The following is a 21,260-nucleotide window of genomic DNA, read 5'->3' on the forward strand; positions in this document are numbered from 1 at the left end:
CCGGCCGGATAATAAAATTATCCAGTTGGTTATACCGGATACTTCATGTTTATAAATAATAAGAAAAAAAATTATATAAGCTATTGCTGCAGTCTTAAAGATACACAATTTAACCATGATCAAATCCTTTGGTAATTGACAGAATGACAGAACCTAGAACACAAACTTTAATGTGTTCATCTTTTTGAATAATCTAATAATTAATTAATCTAAATGAAATTAAAAAAATGATTCAATAAAATATCATTCAAATTGAATTAAGAACTAACTGTACACAAGAACTACAGATTTTATCACTCATTTGTAAATTTATTTGCATTATGATGTATAAACAACAACATTTCTCCGTGTTGAGGTAACAGCCTTGATCGCTTTTTCTCATAAATATTTCCATATTCAGAAAACAATCTCTCTGAAAATACAGAAGATGCTGGTGGTGCTAATAATTTAAGGGCTAAATCTTTTAGCAGTGGAAACTTTTCTTCATATTTCCAATAATTTAAAGCATCATTGTTTTTATCTATAATAGATTGATTAAAGAAAACATCAACTTCTTGAGCAACTTGTACAAGAGAGACTTGATCTGAATTTATATGACCATCATTTTCTGAAAAATAATTACAAATGAAATTACAAAATAGGAATTTTGTAAGTATATTTTATGAAATAAGATAAAATTGGCAAAGCAATTTTCATAACTTTTAGAAGTATTAAATAAATATAACACTAACATCTGTTGTCGATAATATACAGTAATATGTTATAATAAAACAATAATTAAATGAATTTTGATAATAATAATAAGAAAAATTGATATTCTTATTTAGTTTTTGATAATAATAATAAAAATTGATATTCTTACTTAGTTTTTAAGTACTATTAAACGACAAGTTTGTTGTAAAATTTCTTACAAACAGAAAAAAGTTCTTACCTCCATTTCCTTCATATTCCGCAAGTTCTAAAAAGCAAGAATCAAAGTCATTTTCTGTCAAATCAACTTTCTTTTTTTTTGGCGCTTGGTGTCAAATTATTGGAACAAGTAGCAATATTAATAACTTCTGGTGAAAGTTCATTTTTATTTCGTTGATTTTTTACTACAGCCTCTAATAGCATTGATCTTGCTTGCTCTCTTTTATCAATAGGAAGAAATTTGAGCTTGTAGCGAGGATCAATAATGGTGGATAAAACATATCTCTCATCATTTGTAATATCTAGATTATCTTGAGAAAAGAATCTCTTATTTAGATGTTTTGTTATTTGAACTGTATCATCTTTTTGATCAACTTTTGATAAAAATCTTTGTAAAGTACATATATTTGGAACAACTGTTGACAAACTACAAACATCAGAACTCATAAACTTAGTAAGTTCATAAAAAGGTTTCAAAATATGCAATAGACTTTCAATGAATTTCCAATCATTTGATGTGAATGTTGGCAGCTCATTATGATCAGCTAAATATATTTGAACTGCTCTTTTAAGTTTCTGAAGTCGTTCTAACATTAAGTATGCACTATTCCAACGAGTGGGGACATCATGCACTAAAAGTAGAGGTGTTTCATTTTGTTGTTGTTGTAGTAACTTAAATTCTGTACATGCCTTTGATGAATGATTAAAATGGCCTGCTATCCTACGTGCTTTAGCTAACAAATCTATTACTAATCTTTGGGATAAAACTGCATCCTTAATCACAAGCTGTAATAAATGAATTGTGCAATGAACTGATGTGATTTGAGCAAGTTTACTTCCTAGAGACATGTTTGCAGCACCATCTTTAACTAAAAGATGTCTTCTTTTTGAATTAATTTCCCAGCTTTCTAACATATTGATGAATTTCCCAGCTATATTTATTCCTGTGTGAGATTCTGGAAAATGTGAAGCATAGAGTACAGCATGTTTGCGTTCAAAAGTATTTTTTATCCAGTGTCCTGATAAAGAAATAAATGTTTCATTAGATGAGGAACAAGTCCAAATATCAGAAGTGAAACTTATGGACTCTGCTTTTGTAATTTCATTAAAAACTTTCTTCTTTATATCATCATACAATTGAGGAAGAGCATTCTCTGAAAAAAAATGTCTGCTTGGGATTAAATACCTAGGCTGTAAATGAGCCATTAAACCAATAAATCCATCATCTTCAGTAATACTGAATGGTTGGTTATCTAAAGCGATCATCATGGCTATTTTTTTATGCATTTGCTTTGACTTTTCATTATTAATATCCCATATCTTTTTTGATGAAATACTATCTTCAATAGACATTTGTTTTTTCATTTCACACATTTTCTTTAAAATTAGCATGCTACCTTTTGAACGTTCTTGTGGAACTGAAGATGCTGAAGGTTCAATATTATTTTCTCTTTCCTCTTCATACAGTTTTAAATGAAACTTTTTGGCGTGATTGTGCAGTGGAGTTGTAGAAAACGATTTTTGACCAGAATTATTAGATCCCTTGCTTATCTGCTTTCCACATGGAATGCAAATTGCTATCGATTCAGAAGGATCATTTATTTTAAAAAGCTTCCAAACAAAACTTGTCATTGTAGAATCTTTACTGTTATGATATTTTGGAATAATTGGCTTAAAAAAATACCTGTTAAAGGTTTTGTAAATAAAAATTATCCGGCCGGATATCCGCCCGGATAATTTTAAGATATCCGGTTATCCGGTATCCGGCCGGATATTTAAAACAAGCTATCCGGGACACCCCTAATAAAAACTAGATTTTTTTCGTTCATAAGAAAAATCTCTCCAAGACAGTTTTTATTGTTTCTAAAATTTTGAAATAAGGTCTTTCCAATAATACAATTAAAAAAACAAAAAAAATTTTTCCCACATCATGTTTTAGGGGTTCAAACACACGTTATTTTAGGGTTTTTCACTTTTTTCGCCATATTGCACTCAGAATAACTCAGCAGAGAAATTTTTAAAATAGCAAATTTTTAATCCATATCATTATGACAGTATGTAGAACCTTTTGACAAAATAGCAATATTTAAAAACTTTTAGTTTTAGAGATATGACCCTACAAATAAATAAAAAATATTTATAGTGTTACGTTTGTGTAGATATTTGGCGAACCATAGACTAAAATATAGACATATTATGAAACTTGTAATAAATTATTTGTGATCTGCACCTTTGGTTTACTAAGAAACCACGTTTTAAGATATATTACCCTTTCATTGCAAAACTATAGGACCCCAAATATACGAATTTTAGCTACTGACAGATATTGAAGTTTGGGTAAGCTTTACAAAAGGTACCACAAAATCCGAAATAATAATTATTTTGATCTGAAATTTTGGCAATGTTCATGAAACGTGTTTAACAACATAATGTCAAAATTTTATTAAAATTGGAGATGGTAGTGAGGGGATTATTTCGGAAATTGGACCGTTTGGCGTGGAATGACCCAATAACCACCTGCATCTCTCAGGCATTGCATATTGCACACAATGCCAAAATGAGCAGCATTCAGAATTGATAATTAATTGAATATCAAATGCTAAATAGAGTCAATTGACCTTAGTTACAATACATTTTATTTGATTTTTGTATAACTGTGAGTAATCATGTTATGATAAACAGGTTGTCAAGGAGTTTGCCGTTTGTAAGCAGTGTGGATTATGGTTGTCAGTGCCAAATGGTCATATTACAACTTTACAAAGACATAATACAACACACATCAATAAGATAAATTCAGAATCTGGACAATTAAAAATGATAAGCTTTTTACCTAAAAAGAGCGAGGTTAGTAAATATAGTTAGCGGATCTTGCTTTTTTCTATTTACTGTTTTAACTTTTCACTTGTTACTTGCTGCCATTGATAGCAAAATATATTTGTTACAAGTTGTTAGGAATATTTTAGAAATACAATGTTTTTTGTAGTATAAAAAAAAAGGCCATTATGTATTGCTATATATTTAATGTCTATTGTTTATTGCTTTATACTTTACAGGTTCCTAAACACATTTGTGAATATGCTCAACGTGCAGCCCTGTACATGATTGCAAAAGACATTCAGCCATTCTCGTGTGTTCAGGATGATGGGTTCCGTCACTTTGCTCAAACAATAATTTACATTGGATCGAAGTATGGATCAGTGAAACTTGAGGATATTATGTGTGATTGAACAATGCTGTCTAAGACACTACTACCAAAGTTCTACAACGAATGTGTTCGAAAGCTGAAAGACGAACTTGCTGGGGTTACTCATATCGCAATAACAACTGATCACTGAACCGATGACATTCTAAAATACTCTTATCAAACTTTTACAGCACATTACATTTACAGCAGTTATTGCCTTATAAGTAAGTGTGTTGGATTTTTTGATTTTAGTGAGTCTAAGACTGGTATTGCCGTAAAAGCAAAGACAACTAAAATACTTAAAAAACTTTTCCGTCAGACTATAAAAAGTGACAATTTGGTATTTGTGACTGATAATGGGAGTAATATGAAGTCGGCTTATCGCAACGATGTTAGACTTAGCTGTGCAGGTCATAATCTGAATTTAGCTGTTGAAAAGGCTTTGAAATCCCCTGGTGCTAATTTAATTCATGAAATGATCAAGACTTTAAAGGAAATGGTGGGCTACTTTAAACATAGTGGGAAAAACCAGGAACTAAATCACACTCTCAAACAGGAAGTTGCGATTCGTTGGAACAGTCAATTTTTTCTTTTAAACTCATTGTCATGCCAGTTAGATCATGTTAAGTCAATTCTTGCTAATTCAAAGCAGTTTGACAAATTTGAGCAATTAAACTACGTTAATGAAAAATTGTTGCATGACGTCGTAGAATTTTTGCATCCCTTTAACAAGGCTACTGTACAATTGTCACATGACAATGCGCCGAGGTCCCCTGATTTATGGCCAATGCTATTTTATCTTCGATCAGTCTGTAAGATCGATAGTTCAAACAGCGACAGTATGCGTGATTTAAAGGCAGTTTTTCTGTCCAGCTTGAATGAAAAGTATGTTATTCTTCACCAAATCAGGTGATACGAAAGGACTTAGGCAATACAGATATAGACAGCTTTAGTGAATGGAGTCATTCAGATCAGCTGCCTCCTTCAAAGAAGAATAAAGCTGACCCTGAATCGTATGATTTGCTGGAAGACTTAAAAACAGCTGCCACTCCATTGTTTAACGCCGACAGTAATGACACAAGACATGAACTTGACAAATACGTGGCACTGCCCGTGACAGCGTGTAATGCATTGCAATTCTGGAAAGACAATGACCGTGAACATAAGCTTCCAACAATGGCATTGGTTGGTAGAAAGTTGTTAGCTATTCATGCTACAAGTACTGCCAGTGAAAGAGTGTTTTCAGTATGTGGGGTGACGATGAGTGAGCGCAGGGTTCGCCTAAACCCAGAAACATTGGAAATGCTGAGATTTCTCAAATACAACATGCAGCCCTGATTACTAGACTGACAGTAGGCTACTTAAACTACCGCTATCTGTGTTCAGAAAGCTACTGCTTTAATGTTTTGTGCACTTTAACTGCAGCTATTAGCAACTGCATTGTTTTTTGAACTTTTGAAGTTGCAGTATAAAAGCATTACAAATTATTTCAAGTTATTTGCAATGCTTTAACTACTTTATTTTACTTTAATTTATTTGTGTTTTATCAATGTGGATGTAAAGCTTTGTAACTAATAAAAACAGATGTGTTGATACCGAACAGAACCGAACCCGAACTGTGCTTAAGACCGAACTTAACCGAACTCGAACATTATACAGTACTGGTCATAAGTTTAGAGCCATCTGTTTTTTTCATCATTTTGCGGCATAAGTATGGTGAGGTTAACATTATAAGCATAACAATGCATATAGTAATTTGACAAGGTACGAATCTATTGATATTCATGAATAGTTGTGTATTAAACCAAATATAAATATTGTTTTTCATGAGTTCTTTAACATTATAGCCAATTTTTGAACATTTTAACATATTTTGGCAACTTTATGATGTATTGGTATCAATGTTTTGGTTAATTCAGTTGTTATTTATGCTACTTTTTGGAATGTGTACACTAGTTAGATAATGTATTTAATGTTATTTTCGTTTTTGTTTTAGAGTTTAAGTGAAAATATTTTCTGAAATGGGCAAAACTAAAAGCCTTGATTCAACTGTTCGGGCCCTAACAAATCGTCGCCTTTCTTCCAAAATTTTGTCTCGACAGTGGCATGATGTTGGTGGACCTTTAATATCTCCAAAATCTGTTCGTCGTCGTTTAAATAAACAAGGTTTGAATGCTCGTGTTGCTTTTAAAAAGCCTTTTATCTCAAAAATTAATCAGCAGAAGCGTCTCAAATTTGCACACGAATTTTTGCATTTTAGTGTTACTGATTGGCAAACGGTGTTGTGGTCTGATTAGTCCAAATTTAATTTAGCTGGTAATGATTCTCGACGTATTTTCATTTGGCGTCGTCAAAATGAATTATATAAACCGGAATGTTTGCAGGGAACTGTAAAGCATGGTGGTGGTAGCATCATGGTGTGGGGTTGTATGTCATCTTTTGGGCCGGGCCAGTTGCATCAGGTGGAAGGGATCATGAATGGTGCCATGTATAGAGATATTTTGCGAAAGCATTTGCTACCTTCAGCAACAGAATTGTTTCCTCCAACTTTTCCATGGATCTTTTAGCAAGACAATGATCCTAAGCACACGTCCAAAGTGGCTAAAGATTTTCTAGCTGCTAATGGTGTTCAAGTCTTGCACTGGCCACCCCAGTCACCGGATTTGAACCCCATAGAAAATTTGTGGGATGAAATTGATCGCCGCTGTGCAGGCAAACGTGTTAGTAATAAACATGAGCTTTGGGACTTTATTTCTGCCGCTTGGACTAGTATTACTGCTGTTGATTGCAAGAAGCTTGTTGACACTATGCCAGCCCGGTTGGGTGAACTAATTAAAAATAAAGGTGGACCTACTCATTATTAATATTTTAATACTCATTTTGGTACTAAAATGTTATAACAATATATTTTGCATGTTTCAGTAATATATTATTTTGCTGCACTGGGGTTATGACTTTATAATCTGCAAAAAACTAAAAAAAATGGGGTGGCTCTAAACTTATGACCAGTACTGTATATAACCGAACCGAACCGGACCCGAACTTTAAAAAAAGGGTTCGATTCCCAACTCTAGTTCTGAGCTAGCCTGAAACAAATATTCCTCACAATAAATAATTACTTATGGGTACCTCTATTATTTGATCACGAGAGATTCTGCATACTATGCAAAACAATTATTTTGGCTCACTTTAGTTTTAAATGTATGTGTATACTTTTCAAAAACATCAGAGTAATTGTTCGTGCATTATTTTTAAAGTTCAATCTTTTTATTACTGATGAAAATAAATTACTTCACTGCAAATAGAAACACCTAAATTAGAAACAACATTATAAACGAACATCAAGGCAAACCATCTTAAATTGATATAAACGACTACAAAAAGATTTATGTTGGCGTTCCCAATACAACCCCGTTAAAGACCAAATATCAGTGATAAATGGACTGATATTTTCCCTTTAACGAGGAATAGTAAAAACTGCTATGGATATACCAAAACAAATCTGGGCTGATTAGTTTTATTTTACTAATTCATAGACAGTAATCTAAAAACCTGAGGTGATAGAATAAAACTGACGTGTTTCTGAAATCAGCGTACAGAATTTAGTGTAAATTAAGTTTGAAATCCAACTCAAAAGAAAAATTTTTTAAATGGCTTCCTAGTGTTATTCACTGATAAAGAGTTGTACTCTAAGCTATTATTCCACCATTTTATTTATTGCGAAACTTACTCTTTAGTACGTGTAGTAAACATGAAAAATGGCGTCGCTTCAGATGGCGCTTCCACAAGACTTATATTAAGTTTTATTTATACAATTCTGTTACAGTTATTTTACACATACATACATGCATACATACATACATACATACATACATACATACATACATACATACATACATACATACATACATACATACATACATACATACATACATACATACATACATACATACATACATACATACATACATACATACATACATACATACATACATACATACATACATACATACATACATACATACATACATACATACATACATACATACATACATACATACATACAAACATACATACATACATACATACATACATACATACATACATACATACATACATACATACATACATACATACATACATACATACATACATACATAATTTACATTAACAATAATTTTTTTTTTAGGAAAGTAACTATTTAGTACCAGTCAATTAAATTTAATTCATTATGGAAATGTTGATTGTGACCAAATCTCCTAGTGATGAGTTGTCACTAACTAATTGTCTTGTAGTTAATCCAAAGATACTCAAAAATTATCAACCGATTAATAAATTTTACATAGACATTTCTAATGATAATGGTTTAGAGTTTGCATATGGTATCTGTCAATCAGAAAAAATTAATCCAGATTCTATTGGACTTAGTTATATTCAAAGAGAATGGACTCAAATTGTTCTGCAGTCTAAAGTAAAAGTAAAAGTTGAGATTAAGGCAGTTTCAAATGTCTATATTCAACAACTTAATTTGAAAGTTGATTTTATGTACAAGAAAAGCAAGATATCTGAGTCATTTAACTCTGATGAAATGTTTGACGTTTTCAGCAACAATTTTGATGGGTTACCATTTGCCAAAAGTCAAAAAATTATTTTTAAGCTGAATGATAAAGCTCCTTTGTTGGTTTTAACTGTAGAGGAAATGGAGATGATGGGAGGTAAAGTTTCTAGGTTTGGTTTCCTTACTAGGAATTCACAAGTAACTTTTGACAAAAATGAAGGATCAGACATTAATCTTAGTGGTAAATATCGTGGCACAATAACTACAACTTCAATATTAAATCCTGACTGGGATTTTTCAAAAATGGGGGTTGGAGGTTTAGATAAAGAGTTTTCAGTTATTTTCAGACGAGCATTTGCATCTAGGGTTTACCCTCCTGATTTAGTTTACCAGCTTGGTTTGCAGCATGTAAAGGGAATTCTCCTGTATGGACCACCAGGTACTAATGTGATTTTTTTTTTATTATAACTTTTTATTATAAAAACGTTTTATGAAATGTAATTCAATGCAAATCCATTTACAATAAAGTTATCTATGGTATAAATTATATATTATTTCCTTACAGTTAGAAATTTAATGAATACCTGTTATATTTTTAGCTTAAAAATGTAACAGGTATTAGCTTTAGTTAAAAGCATTTTTATTTTCAATAATGTTTTAATTATTCTTTTTTAAACTCTTAAAACCTAGAAAAATGTGTTGAATGTAAAGTTTGTTTTCAGACCTATTAATGAAAATTTGTCAAATTCATGTAAGTTCTAGTTAGTTCATAAAACTTATTTTTGAAGCTAAATTTAAAACTTAATTAGATTTAAATAAAAATCTCTGTAAAGTAATTCAAAACAGATTCAAATTTTGATATGAAACATTTCTTTATGGTTCATAGTGTAGTGATTTTAAAGATTTCTTTAAAATTACAACTTTATGAATAAAGCAATTCTTTATATTGAAATAAATGATTTCAAGTGGGTTTACCCTCCTCAATTAAATAATTTTACTTTTATTTAAGTTTCTAGTTTCATGCAAACAGCTAAAATAAATTTGCTTATTGTTGAATTGGGTCACATTCCTTTACAATAAGTATACTCCATTTGAAGAGAAGCTGTTTTTATATAATATTTGAAAAATTTTTATAATACTTTCCTTCCGATTTAATACCTTTTTTTGTTTAGTTCTAATTATTAAAGTCCTATTAAAATGTTAACATTCTAATATAGGCAATCACTTTTACATTCAGGTACTGGAAAAACATTAATGGCTCGTAAAATTGGGAAAATGTTAAATGCTAGAGAACCAAAAATTGTAAATGGTCCTGAAATTCTAAATAAGTTTGTTGGTGAGTCAGAAAAAAATATTAGATTGTTGTTTGAAGATGCTGAAGCTGATCAAAAAAAGCTTGGTGTGAATAGTCCGCTTCACATGATCATTTTTGATGAAATAGATGCAATTTGTAAACAAAGAGGAACTGTTACTGGCAGTACTGGAGTAGCTGATACTGTCGTCAACCAACTTTTATCAAAGGTTTTTTTAATGAATTTATATTAAATAAAGAATTTTTTAATGAATTTATATTAAATAAAGAATCTTTAACATTTTCAAAACTTCAATAGTTTCTCAAAATAAATGCTGATCTGAATTTGATCTATTTAAAAAAATGTAACACTTGTAAAATTTATATTTTTAGATAGATGGTGTAGAACAGTTAAATAATATTTTGATTATTGGAATGACCAATAGAAAAGATTTAATTGATGATGCATTACTTAGGCCTGGAAGATTGGAGGTACAGATGGAGATAAACCTTCCAAATGAAGAAGGTCGGCTACAAATTCTTAAGATTCATACTTCAAAGCTTCAGGAGCATAAAAAGCTTCATTCAGATGTTGACCTGGAAGATATCTCTAAGCAAATAAAAAACTACAGTGGGGCTGAAATAGAAGGTTTGGTCCGTGCTGCAACTACTAGTGCTATGAATAAACTTGTTAGTCAAGGTCAAGGTAAAGTTGAAATTGACCCAAAAGCATGTGAAAAGTTATTGGTTACCAAAAATGATTTTGATTTAGCAGCACATGATGTTAAACCAGCTTTTGGTTCTGGCGATGATGATGCTGCACGTTATCTTGACAATGGATTAGTTATGTATGGTAATCCAGTGTCTAGTGTAATAGAAGATGGTGAGCTACTAATTAAGCAAGCTCAATCAGGTGGTTTAGTTTCACCAGTTAGTGTTTTATTGTTTGGTCCAGCAGGAAGCGGTAAGACAGCCCTAGCAGCGCATTTGGCATATAAAATATCTCAATTTCCATTTATAAAAGTTGTGTCTCCAGAAAATATGATTGGCTATTCTGAAAACTCAAAATGTCAAGCTATAAAAAAAATATTTGATGATGCTTATAAATCTGAGTCAAGCTGTATAATAGTAGATGATATTGAGCGACTTTTAGAATATGTTCCCATTGGTCCCAGATTCTCAAATATGATTTTACAAACTTTGATTGTACTATTTAAAAAAAAGGCACAAAAAGGCCACAAATTATTGATCATTGGAACAAGTAATAGTTCTGAAATTCTTAGAAACTTGCAAGTGCTTGAGTGTTTCAATACCTCCATCCATGTTCCAGCTATAAAGGACTTAAATTATATAATTAATGTGCTTACTGAACTCAAACTATTTACTGATAGAGAGCTGAAAGAAATTGAAAGAGGGATGGAAAAAAAGAATATTAGTGTTTGTGTGAAAAAACTAATCAGTTTAGCAGAAATGGCAAACCAATCATACGAAAAAGATAAAGTTGTTAAATTTATTTGTTTGTTAGAACAACAGTGTGGTATTTTCTATTGAAAAAGTTTCATAAGGGTATCATGAATTTTGATATTTTCATTGTTATTAAATTTATAAATAGTAAAAATATGGATAATAAATGTGAAGATCATTTTGCACGACTTTCTTCGTACAATATGCTTTCACTTCTCTAACAATCATAATGAGTTGCTATAGAATACATAAATTTAATATAGATTATAAATTTAATGTTTTAAGAGTTTAAGTTTTAACAGAATTCATTTAATTCTTATTTATTCTGTTTTACTTTAATCTAGTGGTAGAAATTTATTGCATTTTTTTTTTCTATAACTTACACAAAAGCCCTGCTATAATATATAGTTTGAATGTATCCTTGTTTTAATTTTTTTTTATTGATATTTTTTTTAAGTTTACTCCAGTTATATATAAACTTAAATAAAACGATAGAGTTTATGCCAAATTTTATAAAACTGGCAGTACTTTACAAATAAAATATTGAGAAAAACTTTGAAATTTTATCTCTCTGAAATCATATTTAACAGCTTGGTAAACAAATAAAATTTATTGAACTTTGTATGTTTTAATTTTGTTTTAACTTTTTAATTATGTTTTAATACTCTTTTTCTATTGATGCTTATAAAGTGACAAAGAAGTTTTTTTGTTTGTTTGGAAATGCATTGGTATCATACAACTGAGGTTATTGAGTTACAAACCCCATCACGCAATGATGGGATCGACTATGAGACTGAAGCTAGGTATAGGAAAGAAGGTGCACGGTTTATAATGGAACTGGGAAACAAACTTGGCTTGTATCTTTTCAATTTTATGTTAGCCTTTAATAATAATTTCCATAAAATTAAGTTATTAAATGTTACTATTAACATTGAAATCAATAATAGTTTTTTTGCACAGTACTATATATAATCAATAAGGTATTGTATTTTTCTTGAAAGTTGACAAAGGCGTTATCTAACAATGGCTACTGGAATTGTTTTTTTTCATCGCTTCTACATGTTTCACTCATTCAAAGAATTTTCCAGATGGGTAATTATAATTTTGTAGTTCTATAAAAGTTCAGCAGATGAAAGTATACAAACTTTTTAGTACATGGATATATGTATATTTTTTGCCAGGTTACAGGAGCCTCTTGCTTATTTCTTGCTGGTAAAGTTGAAGAAACACCCAAGAAATGCCGAGATGTTTTAAAGGTAGCTCAGCAATCTTTGTCAGACAAGCATTTCAAAACATTTGGTGAAAATCCAAGGGTAAACTCTAGTTTTAATTTTTTTTTGTTTTTAAATTTTTTGAAAAAAAAAAGCATATTAGCAAGTGTGTTATTTAATATTTGTTTTAGAATACTAGTAAAAAGTTCAAAAGCTTTTGTATTTGACAAACTAATCTAATAATAAGAGAAGTTTAACATAATTAAATGTCCAATAATCTAGTTATAAAGCATTCAGTTATAAAGTTTTGATCCTCTGACCCAATTTGTAAATGAATACTTGTTCTTTTGTTTAGGCATTTGATTTGCTTTGGACAAAAATACTTTTAATAAACTGAAATATGTTGTTTTATTTTGTTTATCTTCTGTTTAAATTTGTTGAAATTTTGTTTCTTACATCACAAATTTTAATATCTTCCTACAATGATTTAAATAACTTTTACGTTTTAAAAAGAAAGATTTTGCTGTTAATTCTGAGCTTCTTTTAGGAGGAAGTGATGATCTGTGAGAGAATAATCCTACAAACAATCAAGTTTGATTTGCAAACTAACCATCCTTATCAGTATCTTATTAAATACGGAAAACTGTTAAAAGGTACATGTTCTGACATTTTTACAGCTTATAGTTCTAACATTTTTACAGCTTATGGTTTTATTGTATTAGATGAATTGTTGGAGGATTATTTCAGGGCTTGAGTGTTTGGAAAGTTTTTGGCAGGGAAAAAATTTCTTTGACTAAAATTTAAAGTCTTAACTAAACCTAAATAAAGACTAAATCTTGACTGAATCTGAAATTTGACTGAAAAACTAAAATCAAGAAATCTCACTACTCTTCCAAAATTTGTTAGACATTGATATATCTGATTAGGGAAAGATAATCAATTGCCTGTTGGTTTATCATTAACAAGGTTTCCCATTTATTGTAAAAAAAGAACGCCTTAATTATCCATTTTTGTAAACTTAAACTTCTAGATTTTTTAGATGTAATATATGTATTTCTCTGTTTTTTATAATTAGGTGAGAAAAGCAAAATTAACGAATTAGTTCAAAAAGCCTGGATCTTTATAAATGATAGGTGCAGTATTTATTCATCAGTTTCTTTGCTTTTTTTTTTTACATTTTAAAAAATGTAATCAATATTTAAATGGATTTTTTTTTCTTCATTCTTTATATGTAGCATTGATCTTTTTAGTTTGTCAACCACACTATGTTTACTTTACAAACCTCAAGTAATTGCTATCGCTGTGTTGTTGCTAGCATTTAAAATGTCTAATCAAAATATACGCGATTTTATATCAAAACCAAGAGTTGATTGGTGGAAAACTTTTCATGTTGATGCCACTGAAGCTGACCTCGAAGGTATTTTTTTGCTCCTTGTATTTTAAAAAATTGTTAAATTTAAGATCTTTTTTCGTGTTATTTAATCTTTAATCTTTATTTACTTTGCTGTTTCTGATAGAAAATTTTTTCTTTTTTTTTTTTTGTTTCAAAAAGAACACATTTATTGTCAACTTAGTTAATATTTTATTGCTCTTGCATAAAATTTACATGATTCATTCATAAAATTAGAAAACAATAGTTTTAACTTAGCACCCATCAATGTGCTAAGTTAAACATAACATTTTCATTCAAAAGTTATGTTCTTTATTCGTGTAAAGTAACAAAACATATTTTTTCATGTAAAATAACAAAGCATTTTAACAATCATGAACAGTGTGACTGTCAGGTTTGATGGCTCACCAAGTCTAACAAAATTTTTAATGTGATTATGTTACTGAATACATTTATATTTTATTGTGACCTCTTTTTAAGTGAAAAAGTATTTTGATGATCAAAAAAGGAAGAAAAAAAAGTTTCTTTTTGAAATACTTCCATAATACTATGTAACAAAACTAAACTTTTTCTCTAACTTTAAAGTGTGTTTTGTATTTCCTTATCCCTGAAATAAATAGATTGCTACTGTTCCAAAAAAAAAAAAAAAAAAAAAGGTTGGTTTTGTAGTCAATACATTTTGAAAATTATTTGTTTCTAGAGTACTCATGATTCATATGTAGCGTTGAATAAACTCAGAATGTAAGAGATCTCCAGAAGCATTTATAATGTTTGAGAATTTTCTAGAAATTTTATAAATGTAAGTAAACAGAACTTCATACTCCCTAATCCAAAAAGACATCAACAATATGATCAGAGTATTTTGTAATACCAAGTGGCATTTAGACTCAAGCAATTGAACATATTAAACAAAAATGTGTACTTTTTTTTCCCCTTTGCCTGTAAGTTAGTCAGGACACTAAGATGCATAATCAGAGAAAGGACTAGCCAAAATAGACTAGGTTCTCTGTAAGGAAGAACAATGTCTGCAATTTTCTAACACTTCCAAGATCTTTTTCCAAAGCTTTCAGGTACAAAGGTCAAGGCAGGTATTTTTTGTAAAATCACAAAAAAGAAGATTGTGGAATAATACAAAAAAATTGTAATTTAAGTTCTTAGATGTAGAATAATACAAATTTACTAAGAAGCTGAAAAGTTACAAAAAATCTAAAGCTCAACCTTCTAAATTGCCTACAAAACCATTTTAACTTGAAATAATAGCTTGATTAATTAACTGACTTATGGTTTTTGTAATATAAAATAGTAATTTATTGGCGCTATAATTTTATTAAACTTTTTGTCTTGTATTACAGTTTAGTACTAGTAATTTGATTAAATCAGCAGAATCTTGATCCTCTGATGAACATATAACTTCAGGTAAAAAAAATACAACATTTTTTAAGACAACAGTAATTAAATGTTAATTTACAGAAAAAAGAATAAAATGCCAGAAAAAAGAATAAAATTAAAAACAAAGGCCAACAAGTCTAAGATTGAATAGAATAATTTAAAAACAGCAAAATGTACATAAAAAACTTAATCCAACTGTATAAAATAATTTTACTGTGTAAATGATCTCTTAACTCTAGAAAAGTGCAAGCTATGATTTTATTTTTAATAAAAAAATTTCCCCTGAGGTTTTAGTATTAGAAATGTTAATTATTTATAAAAGAAACAATATTTGTATGATAAAATCAGACCAGGGGAACAATCAAACCTGACGGGCATTTGGGCCATGATAATTTGCACCACAGAATTAAAAAAAGCGTAATTTTGATAACTGCTAAGACTGGCGCTATATTTTTTTCCTAAACTAGATATATGCAAAGAGCTGATGAACATGTATGAGGGTAAACCTCCTCGCCGTCGCTTTCCTCACAAACACTCTGGCATTATGAAAAAGAAATCCAGTCCATTACACTCTGAAAGTCCGAAAGCAAAAAAGCAGGTAAAATTACATCAATGTATGTCAAACATAATGTCAATATACAGTAGTGTAAGAAAGTTTAAGTGCATTCGTTAATTTTTAACATTCGGAAGAGATAAAGTTGTGTAAAATAAAAAACTATAAAAGATTTTACAAAATTTTCTTTTGAAGTGTATTTTAATCATGTTAAGCTATAAATTTAAAAAAAAAGTTATCAGAGTGATAACCGTAACAGGAAATATGTTGAGCTTTATGAACTCATAAAAGATAATGCTAAAAAAGTGACAAATTTTTAAGCACATCTATATTTGAACTTATTTTTGAAAGAATTGCTTCGAAAATAAACTTCCGGTCAGTCTTTTTCTTAGTAATCTTTATACCTGTATTTGTTATTATCACTTAACTCCATATAAATTCTTGAAAAAGCCTGAAAAACTTACATAATGATAAGATTGGTCAAATATTACGCTTTTTCTTCCCATTTTACCACAATATTTCTCAATGTTATGGTAAAATGGGAAGAATAAGCATCAGTGAAGCTATCAAATGGCAAACTATTGGTTTGAGCAAAGAAGACAGTAAGAGTAATCGAGAAACAGGAAAAATTTTAGGATTAATTGAGTGTTGTGTAAGGAATACAATTAAAACTTATAACATGACAGATGAGGTCAAAGATTCACCAAGGTTTTTTTAGGCCTCAAAAGTTGATTAATAGAGATGAACACCATCTCTATAGAATGGCGAGACAAGATCCTACGTTATGTTGTAGAACTCTAGCTCATAAATTTAACTCAACATATTTAAAAGTTAAGGTAAGCAAAGAGACAATCAGAAAAAGGTTGCTCAAATTCAAAATAGGAATTAATGTAGCTGTTAGAAAACCTCTCCTAACCGTTAAAGACCGACTTAAGAGAAGAAAATGGTGCAAGGAACGCTTGTCTTAGTCAGTTGAAGATTGGACTAAAGTTATTTTTAGCGATGAATCTCATTTTGAGCTTTTTAACAGGAAAGGAAGTGTTCGTTAAGAGATTGAGGTCAGAAAAATACAACCCTAAGTTTGTGGTACCTAGGACACTGCAACCTTCATAAAAAAAAGATAAAAGTGATACCTTGGTGTACCAGATCAAATAATCTCAATCCAATTGAAAACATTTGGGCTTGGATGGATGCTTAAATGATCAAAAGTGAAAAACCTCTGGAGCATTTAAAAACGGTTTTAGTGGACTAATTTACTTTTTTTTTTTTATCTTTGAAAACATAGTGCACTTATATTTATTTGTCATTTGTAATTTCTTTTATTTGCGATATTGTACCAGTTTATTATGTTATATTATATTGTTGTAATTTTTAATTTTTTTTTTTTTTTGCCTTAGTTGTAAAGATATCTTCTAAAGAAATAATTTTAAAAAAAAAAATAAAAATAAAATCTTTTTTAGTTTTTATTTTATGTGACTTTTTTTCTACCGAAAGTCAAAAAATAATGAGTGCGCTTAAACTTTCTTGCTAAACTTTCCTTTTTTTTTTTACACTTCCATTTGTAACAAACACCATATTAGTATATCAAACAGTTTAAACAACATTATAAGCTTAGACATCTTTTTTAAAAGTAAAACTAATTTGTAGAAGAGTTATTACAAGTGAGAAACATCGATAGTTTTTTTTTTTTTTTCATTTTTAGAAAACCACAGACGTATCAAGTGCTGCCGTTGTTACGTCATTAAGTAGCAGTCATACTTGTAATACCTCAATAAGTAAGTTTTCTCATTATCTCTGTAACATGGCAAACTTTATAATAGGCCTATTCACCGTGCGGATGACATCAAAAACTGGAGGTGAACATTTTGTATTTCCAAATTTTGATACTTGTGAAGCGTTGGTCTTGCTAAAATATTTAGTCAAAATTTTTAAGTGTTCAATAATATTTATAATAAGTACGGGTCATAAATGCTGTGTCACAAATTGTAACGGAAATTATGATAAAAGCTCCAAAGAAAAAACTTTTGACCTTCCTTGAACACCAGAAGAAAAAAAAAAGTAGTTGGCTGTTATACCAAGAGACAATATTGTTTGTGAAAGGCATCCACTTGTTGGATACGTTTCAACAAAAGATTATGGCAAAGAAAAACCTTGAGATCCTCCATCTGTTTATGTGTGTAAAATCAAGTTTAATTGATGTATTGCCATCTGTTTGTCCCGGATCTACTTCAAGAACTCATTCAGTAACTAGAAGTTTTTAACCTGATGAGTTTACTGAGTTCAGCTTTAAAGATGTTATAAAATTGTTTAATGATCTGAAAACAAACATAGAAAACTACAACTTTAATGGAGTTGATATACTATTTCATACTAAAACAGAATCAAGTATTGATTCAATCAGTTCTTTCATAACATTTGTGTGTCATTATTTGTTCTGAAAGTAGATAATAATTTTCATTATGAATTATTTCATTGTGGAGTTAATTGTATAATAAAAACTCTTTAAAAAAACAGAAATACCATATTGAATAGATGGTCCCATATTATAGAAGCTGTTCGATTTTTAAATACTTATGAGATAAGTAGTAAAAAAAATATTATTCAACAGAAACTTTTTTCAAAACTTGTTACCAATAAAAAGTATTCTGTTGAAACAATGGTAAGAGTATTTGAGTACTTTGCAATGTCACATGCTACATATAATCATCTCAGAGAAGACTTTGAACTTCCTAGCATTACAACATTAACAAGACTAATATCAAAAGTGAAGTCTAATCATGAGAATATTTATCTACAAATGGTTTTTTCAAATTTAACAGATATTAGACATAACAATTATATTCTTTTATTAGATGAAGTTTATGTTAAGACTATATTGCAGTACTATGGGAGAACAGTTTTTGGAAAAGCAGTTAAAAATCCAAGTGTTCTTGCTAATACTGTTTTAAGTTTTATGATAGTAATTTTATTTGGTAGACCCAAATTTTTATGTAAAATGCTTCCTGTGTGAAGTCGATTCAAATTCAAAAATGTTTGATATTTGATAACTTGCAAGAATTAGAAAAAATATTATCTATAGATGTCAAAATGATTCTGATTTACATAGCCGGATATATTGTCGGAAATGATAAAGATTCAGATGACTTGTATTTTTATTATGAGAAATTCAGAGATTTTACTGAGAAAATCAATTGTGGGGGATTAACAGTGCCTGGTGATTTGGTATGTCAGTGGGTAATATTTTTCGTGATGTAGCTGATAATAGATGCATTTCTTCTTTGTGCAATCTAATGATGCTTATTTCTGAATCATACCAACTAAATATGAACAGAAATCATGTGGTTATACTTTCAAATATATTCTTTAAAAACTATTGTAATTTGTATTTTTCAAAACAAAAAATTTCGAAACTCAGTATTTAATAACACAGGCCAAAAAAGAGAAAAAAAATTTTTTCTGGTACCTGAAATATGTAAATTATATATTTATATATATATATATATTACTACATATATTGTATTTTACTGCATACTGTTGAGATAAAAAATTTATATTGTATTTTATTGTGTATTGTTGATTTTAAAAAAAAAAAGAACAAGGTGTTTATTTTTTTCTGTTAAAAAAAACTTGCCTCCAGTTCATGACGTCATCGGTACGGTGAATAGGCCTGTTATAAAATACGCCATGCTCTGTAAGAATTACATCTTTTTTAAGACTTTGTTCAAAGAAAATATAAATTATTGTTATAACTATTACAATTATTATTAAACTTGTTTTGTTGTTAATGTAAAAATTATTATTATTATTATTATTATTATCATCATCATTACTATTATAATATTAAGGTTACTTTAACTTTTTGTTTTTTATTAGTAATCTTAGCATTTACTGTTTAGCTTATTTAAACATCAATTATTTTTTAAAGAGAATAACATAGGTTTTATCTGAAAATTTAGAAAAATCCGTTGTAGGAACTACCGCCGGAGAAACAGCTCAAGATTCAAAGCAAAGCGCTGTGCTTACTAAAACCTTTTCAGTAAACGCATCGTTAAATAGAGATCTGGAAAAGCAAAAACAAGAACATAAACATTTTGACCCAACTATAAAATCCAAAGTTCAGAATCAGCATGTACTCACACCGCAGCTCTCATATGCGGACCAAGTTCCCAATCAAACTCAAATGACTGCTCCAGTAAATACGCAATCAATAAACATACAAACTTCAACTCATCAATCTCAGCAAAATGTTCAAGCACCACAACAACCTCACCAAGTAAGCCATGTGCAAATGGACGTTTCTCAGAAGTCTGCAACTTTATCTCAAGCTCCAATTTTAGATCATATGTCGTCATATTTTCAAAGTAATCCCTCTTATAATTTTATGGCTCCACCAGCATTTCCACAACCTCCGTTCGCACCATTAATACCGCCTGCTTTCTCTCAACAAGCACCTCAACCTCAACAAAATTACTCACAGAATAATTATCAAACACCTGGTCCACAAAATCAAGACTATCAATCGAGTGCTCAACAAAGCCAACCAGGCTTTCAACCTGGAAATCAACATAAACAGTTAGGTTATCAGACAAATCAACAACCACCAGGTAGTTACCAAACTTCTGGTCAACAAAATCCTAATAGCTATCAAGTTACCAATCAACCAAATCATCATAATTTTCTGTCACAGCAATCCAGCAATCACCAACCGAACTTTATGAATTCTGTACCTTCAGTGAGGAATATATATCAGAACAATTCTTATTGTAATTATGCAGGCGGTGCTCCTCCCCCTGCACAACCAGCATCTCCGTTTGCACCGCAAAGTCGTATGCCGCCACATGTTCCTCCTCCGTTCCCACCTGCACCATGGTTAGGTAATCCTGGAACCCCGCCTGCAAACTCCAACAAGCCACCTTGGATGCAATAGTTTTTTGAAAATATATTTAAGGAAGTTAAAATTTCAAGAATAAAGTATATGGTATATATGCGGTATTCAAAATCTCGCATGATGCGTCTGATTTCTAATGGATTTTTAATAAATGTAAAGAAGACTTTATTTTTCATCCGTATTTAATATCTGTCATGTACATTAAAAATAGACCAATTTCTGATTGATTCTGGTGGTCGTAGTATCAACAGCATTTCCTTATATTCTTTTATCTTTTTATTACTATCATGGCTGAACTGCTGCGAAAAAAATTCTCCTTTTTTCAATGTCTAAAATTGTTACGCGTTTATTTGCCGCTGAAGTATTTTACTGCAATAGTTCAAAAAGTAATTATATTAAGCAGTTTAATGAACGCAAATGTAA

The 21,260-nt window shown here is 30.0% G+C and overlaps 3 protein-coding genes and 2 long non-coding RNA genes across 5 annotated transcripts; 4 read left to right on the top strand and 1 right to left on the bottom strand.

Annotated features, from left to right (window-relative positions):
- Nucleotides 1–231: 231 nt before the first annotated feature.
- Nucleotides 232–952, top strand: LOC149889547 (uncharacterized). The gene is made up of 3 exons (XR_016452036.1): nt 232–355; nt 530–648; nt 918–952. It is a non-coding gene; the product is annotated as an uncharacterized LOC149889547 (long non-coding RNA).
- Nucleotides 953–993: 41 nt separating this feature from the next.
- LOC149889548 (zinc finger BED domain-containing protein 4-like) lies at nt 994–2,541 on the bottom strand. The gene has a single exon (XM_090085143.1). It carries the CDS (start codon nt 2,539–2,541, stop codon nt 994–996), a length of 1,548 nt encoding a protein of 515 aa, XP_089941269.1.
- LOC149889549 (uncharacterized) lies at nt 2,228–7,040 on the top strand. Its single transcript, XR_016452035.1, has 4 exons — nt 2,228–3,753; nt 3,963–5,857; nt 6,090–6,259; nt 6,354–7,040. It is a non-coding gene; the product is annotated as an uncharacterized LOC149889549 (long non-coding RNA).
- An 846-nt stretch (nt 7,041–7,886) lies between these two features.
- Nucleotides 7,887–11,592, top strand: LOC145182791 (vesicle-fusing ATPase-like). The gene is made up of 3 exons (XM_090083913.1): nt 7,887–9,090; nt 9,889–10,172; nt 10,336–11,592. The coding sequence occupies exons 1-3, from the start codon at nt 8,325–8,327 to the stop codon at nt 11,491–11,493; spliced, it is 2,208 nt and encodes a 735-aa protein (XP_089940039.1). The 5' UTR covers nt 7,887–8,324; the 3' UTR covers nt 11,494–11,592.
- A 456-nt stretch (nt 11,593–12,048) lies between these two features.
- On the top strand, nt 12,049–21,045 carry LOC145182845 (uncharacterized). The gene is made up of 9 exons (XM_090083914.1): nt 12,049–12,263; nt 12,417–12,498; nt 12,588–12,719; nt 13,165–13,270; nt 13,693–13,750; nt 13,868–14,034; nt 15,864–15,994; nt 17,652–17,724; nt 19,906–21,045. Exons 1-9 carry the CDS (start codon nt 12,127–12,129, stop codon nt 20,874–20,876), a joined length of 1,857 nt encoding a protein of 618 aa, XP_089940040.1. The 5' UTR covers nt 12,049–12,126; the 3' UTR covers nt 20,877–21,045.
- The last annotated feature ends 215 nt before the right edge of the window (nt 21,046–21,260 follow it).

The sequence above is a fragment of the Hydra viridissima genome, unplaced genomic scaffold (assembly GCF_058129835.1).
Source record: "Hydra viridissima isolate aposymbiotic clone 2 unplaced genomic scaffold, HvirCarnegie_v1 scaffold_4, whole genome shotgun sequence".
Lineage (NCBI taxonomy): Eukaryota > Metazoa > Cnidaria > Hydrozoa > Anthoathecata > Hydridae > Hydra > Hydra viridissima.

Excerpts from the sequence above, each read along its gene's own strand:
- LOC149889548 (XM_090085143.1), bottom strand. The coding sequence starts at position 2,541 with ATGACAAGTTTTGTTTGGAAGCTTTTTAAAATAAATGATCCTTCTGAA.
- LOC145182791 (XM_090083913.1), top strand. The coding sequence starts at position 8,325 with ATGGAAATGTTGATTGTGACCAAATCTCCTAGTGATGAGTTGTCACTA. Across the intron at positions 9,091-9,888 it reads TCTCCTGTATGGACCACCAG|GTACTGGAAAAACATTAATG; the intron begins GTACTAATGTGA and ends TTTTACATTCAG. Across the intron at positions 10,173-10,335 it reads TCAACCAACTTTTATCAAAG|ATAGATGGTGTAGAACAGTT; the intron begins GTTTTTTTAATG and ends TTATATTTTTAG.
- LOC145182845 (XM_090083914.1), top strand. The coding sequence starts at position 12,127 with ATGCATTGGTATCATACAACTGAGGTTATTGAGTTACAAACCCCATCA. Across the intron at positions 12,264-12,416 it reads CTGGGAAACAAACTTGGCTT|GCGTTATCTAACAATGGCTA; the intron begins GTATCTTTTCAA and ends AAGTTGACAAAG. Across the intron at positions 12,720-13,164 it reads CATTTGGTGAAAATCCAAGG|GAGGAAGTGATGATCTGTGA; the intron begins GTAAACTCTAGT and ends AGCTTCTTTTAG.